The sequence below is a fragment of the Oryx dammah genome, unplaced genomic scaffold, assembly GCF_014754425.2.
Source record: "Oryx dammah isolate SB20612 unplaced genomic scaffold, SCBI_Odam_1.1 HiC_scaffold_27, whole genome shotgun sequence".
NCBI lineage: Eukaryota > Metazoa > Chordata > Mammalia > Artiodactyla > Bovidae > Oryx > Oryx dammah.
In genome coordinates this window covers 94,187,147-94,192,231 of record NW_024070211.1, presented here as the reverse complement: position 1 = coordinate 94,192,231, position 5,085 = coordinate 94,187,147, and the positions used below count along the sequence as shown (strand labels likewise).

General features: G+C 34.2%; 1 protein-coding gene across 5 annotated transcripts in view; it reads right to left on the bottom strand.

The window, feature by feature from the left end:
- Positions 1–2,476: 2,476 nt before the first annotated feature.
- The window catches only part of GALNT13 (polypeptide N-acetylgalactosaminyltransferase 13), a 645,011-nt gene continuing 642,402 nt past the window's right edge, over positions 2,477–5,085 (bottom strand). For all 5 annotated transcript variants that reach the window (XM_040229104.1, XM_040229105.1, XM_040229106.1 and 2 more), the window contains one exon: positions 2,477–2,867. In XM_040229104.1, the coding sequence (XP_040085038.1) occupies positions 2,727–2,867 (141 nt within the window). In that variant the 3' untranslated portion in view covers positions 2,477–2,726. The remainder of the gene's footprint in view (positions 2,868–5,085) is intronic.

The following is a 5,085-nucleotide window of genomic DNA, read 5'->3' as shown; positions in this document are numbered from 1 at the left end:
TTAGATACTCCAGTAGCATGTGCTAAAACCATCTGAGGATTCTTTGAAATTTCTTCTTTGGCATTCAAGCTCAAGCAGTTTTCATATTTCCTGTATTTTTGCTAGGACCATAATGAACTTTGAGATACTTCAGACGCTTCTGAAGTATGTCAAATTCAGTTTCAGTGACATAGCTGTATTTTTGAAAACTTGTCATTGACTCTTTGATAGATAACATATGCTTTTTGATTGACAAATCCATAATAAGGGAAACAAATTGTATAAGAGTCTCCTTGAGTGTTTAAGCTTTTTAAGTTTAAGTAGGAATGCTGTGCAGGGACATTTTATCATATTTTACTCAGGGCAAGAGGAAAACAAGAGAAGTTAAAATGGAACATGTGATTGTTAAGTCAGATATCAGTTGACTTGTGAGGTCACTATCATATCAATTTAAGTCAGTGTTTAGCTAGCTCTTAGGAGTCCCAACTTCCTTAGAAGTTTGCTGTAAGCAGTCGATTCACTCACCAGAAAAAAATGCCCAACATTAAAATTTTACTTATAATTTATACTTAAATAAATTTAAAGTTTGGTAGAACCAACACAATACTGTAAAGCAATTGTTCTTCAATTAAAAATAAATGAATTTTAAAAATAAATTGAAAACTGCACAAATTTCATGGATTTTTCTTCCTTTTAGTATCTTCTTCTCATGTATTTTGAACACAAAGGGTCTTAAAGATGGGAAAAAAAATTTAGATATTTCCAGAGTCTTCCAGATAAGTGATGTCTATACTTTAAAGAGTAAACCTGAAATGCTTTTGGTAAAATTCTTAGCATTTTAGCAGTTTAAAGCCAAAAGATAAGAAATGTTGGCTAAGAAAATCATACATGATTTTACTAGCCTTTAGAAACTATACTCCTTGTCATTATAAAGCAGTGCTTGTTTGTATGTTTGTGTATGGGGTGGGGGGTGGGGGAGTGGTGGGTTGGAGGAGTCAGCCTGTAGTCTGATCAAACTGATTAATATTTTCTGTTAGAGCTTTTTAAGAAGTGATGAGAGTCAAAGATGTGACATCCTCTACTCTAGAGGTCACTTCTTCCTTTCCCCCTACAACCCCCAAATGTCTCTTAGCTGCTGAGTACATTTACAGTAAATAAAATACATATGTAGAGCAACTTTATGGGTATTTTAAATGGTGTCAAATGCTGTCACAGATTTTTCTTTTTCTTATCTTCTACTTATGTATTTTGAATACAAAGTGTTTTAAGATGGAAAAATAACATGTGAAGGTAGATTAATTATGATTGTGTTACTTGAGACATAATTTATGGCCTTTCAATTAAAAGTTTAATTGGTATATATTGAGTTCATTGTCCCAGTGATTAAAACTTTAGATATTCTGGCACAGCAAGGAAATTCTGATATTAATGCATTATTTTTTAATATAAAATAAATTGATCTTAGTAATGTAACTAAAATCCTAAATGCCTAAGAATTAAATATTAAGGCTAATATTCTACCCTTCACCTACAATTCTCTGTAGCCTGGGTGACAAGTCACAGTGTCTGAAGAGAAAAAGAACAATGCAGTTTATGAGACAGAGTGGTTAAAGATTGAGTTTCCCACATCAGTTCTGGGACCAAGCTGATTATTACACTTAGCCTGCCTTAGAAGTGATTGCAACCCAAAAGAGTATCTTTTCAAACGTTTCAGCTATTGCCTTTTAACTTCATTTTGCTCCCCTGAATGCCTAGGAGACTCTTGAGAGTCCCTTGGACTGCAAGGAGATCCAACCCGTCCATTCTGAAGGAGATCAGCCCTGGGATTTCTTTGGAGGGAATGATGCTGAAGCTGAAACTCCAGTACTTTGGCCACCTCATGTGAAGAGTTGACTCATTGGAAAAGACTCTGATGCTGGAAGGGATTGGGGGCAGGAGGAGAAGGGGACGACAGAGAATGAGATGGCTGGATGGCATCACTGGCTCAATGGACGCGAGTCTGAGTGAACTCCGGGAGTTGGTGATGGACAGGGAGGCCTGGCGTGCTGCAATTCATGGGGTCGCAAAGAGTTGGACTTGACTGAGCAACTGAACTGAACTGAATGCCTAGCTGGTTTCTTCTGATTTCATGTACTTTAAATTGAATTTTCATATTCTGTTCCTCTTTTTTGTTTAAATGTGATGTTTTAATAAGACCTTATGAGATGTCAATATCTAATTTTTTTTTTCCTGGTACAAAATTTAGAACTGATTTTTGTACAGTGAATTTTCATTGCTCAGAAATAATTCAGTGTATGTACTTGATGCTGACAGAAATTCAGCATGTTTTTGTGAAGGTACAGTAGAAACAGAGTTTATAAAATTTCGTAATGAATTTACCTTATAAGACATTTACATTGTCTCTCTCGCCACATTATGACAAGAAAAAAATAAAAGTAACCCCACCCCCGAACTAATTCTGTGACATCATGGCAATTTTTTTTTAAAGCAAACACAATTTGTTTTTCACATTGTTCTGATGTTTAATAACAGTTTGCTGTTATTTATTCTTTTTATGTGCTTTTTAATCAGATACAAATTTTAGTAGGGAAGTAAGCAAACATTCCTAAAAATGAATTATAAACAACTGTTTTAGAATACTAAAAGGATTTTAAAACTTTCAATTCAACAAAGTTAATATTTTTCCCTAATTGAAATAATGGAAAAACTTAAGTGTAGACACTTTCATGGCTTAGGGGAAATGGTCTTCAGGCCCCCAGAGTCATGTTCCTTAGCAGCCATTGTTGAGATCTGGTTCCACTACAGTCCTGCATGGTAGGCACCATTTTGTCTTCTTCAGAAGGTTCATCTAGACATTGATTACTGTTAACATGTCTCAAGGTGAGTCTCTGTAAAAGATAACCAATAATCAGTGCAACATGTTTTATGTTAAACTGTACTAGCTCATCAGATTAAATCTACTCTTTAAAATATCCTTTATGATTTTTTGGTATAAACATTGTGATGATGTTTGTAAAAGGAACTGTGCACAGCTGGCTCTGAGTTAATTATTATACAACTTTCATTGTTATGATTTCATCATTGTCTAATACACCTTTATTTGCAGATGGTTAAAGAAATCGGCTGATATTTATCATGCAATGCCAAGAATTCAGACTCCTTTGCAAAGAACCTATTTGTGAGTTCAGAGTTCAGTTGAAGAGTGCAAATATTATCAGTCTTTTACAGAATCTTAGTTTTCTTAGGCATGTGTTATTTAGTAACCATTTGGCAAACATGCAAAGAGATGTCACTGCTGGGACTCAAAGAAAACTTCAGATGTTCCCATTTCAAAATATTGTATAAGCCATAGTATCTGTGATTGTGAGACATCCATTATAGGAGAGTAATTATCATGGCAACAAAGATCTGTCTTACCTGATAGTGTGATCATCATATTTAGTTTGCCTTTTTAGGGATCTTATATACCAACATCAAATAAAAATGTGATGGACATATATTTTAAAATATATCTATATATTTTCATAATAATATTCATTAATAAGTATCTTCTCAGTCCCCGAATGCTAAAATGTAATTCCAATAATTTCATCATGTTAACCAGTCATTGTATCTCTTTTGAGTTCATATTTACATTTTGACATCATATTTTTGAACTTTTCAGATAAACATTTTAAGTACACATGGCTTTACATACATAATAATTTATGCACTAATTATATACAATATCATATACTGTTCTGCTCAGTTGGTCTAGAACCATACTATATGAAAAACTCCCCAGCCAGAAGAGGTATGTTTGAATATGGAAGGTGATATGGAAATATATCTTGAAAAAAACATGCTGTATACTTTTGTTGCAAATTACCAAAATTAAAGGGAGACAAACACTTTTTTTGGCGGGGGGAGGAGTGGACTCTTGATAGGCTTCCCAGTGGTGCTAGTGGTAAACTGGTAAAGTGTCAATGCAGGAGACATAAGAGACGTGGGTTCAATCCCTGGGTCAGGAAGATCCCCTTGAAGAGGGCACGGCAGCCCACTCCAGTATTCTTGCCCCGAGAATCCCATGGACAGAGGGGCCTGGTAGGCTATAGTCCATAGGGTCACACAGTCAGACACGACTGAAGCAACTTAGTATGGGCTCTTGATATTATATTGAAAGTTGGAAGATAAAAAATGCAGGGGGCATGCGCGCGCACATACAGACATGAAAGTGGGAGAGAAACACTGCCTAGACAATTACAAATTGTTTTGGATTAGGACTACAAACACCCTGGACTGCACTGTCCTGAGAAAATATCAAATGGAAAATAAGCTTGTGGTAAAGGATGCTTAATAGACAACAAGCAGGAAATTAAAAGAGCAAGGCTATTAGATGTGAAGAAGATTTGAAAACTTTGGCCTTTGTTGTTGCTCTTTTCAATACATGAAGGCCATTTATACTGAAAAACAGAAGAAATGGCCAAAGATAGGCAAGAAGATAGCTGATTTATGCTTATAATGCCAGAAATTATGTTGTTGGTTTATGAATCAACAGCCAGATTGAAAAAAGATATAAAACAAAAGCATTGTTTTTAGAAAATTCTAGTTAAAAGTCAACAAAATATATTTCATTTTTGTTACATACCTGAGGTCCTTTGTGTATATATGTCCTTTTCCAAAAAAGCCACTTACCCTTGTATGCTTCTATTAGATCTTTTAAAAAACATGTATATGACTTTAGGATTAGATTGAGTATGTATTGTCAACTACACATATAATGATAATTTTTAAAACATTAGTATTTAAAAAAATTTTTGGAAGGAATTCATTAGTAGTCAAAAGCCACTGCTGTTAAGATAACAACCAACCAAGGAAAGTATTCTCCTTTTCAGTGTAGTGGGGTAGAAAGACCAGTCATTTTAGGGTTAGATAGCCATAAATGTGAATTTCCGCTCCCCAAGTTACTAGCTATGAAATTTGGGCAAGCTACTAAATCATTCTGAAGACTTAGATTCCTTCAGATGCTTAGTTATACTTACTATCTATATAATTATTATATATATATACATTATATATAATATATATATGATATATATACATTATATATCATATATATATGATATA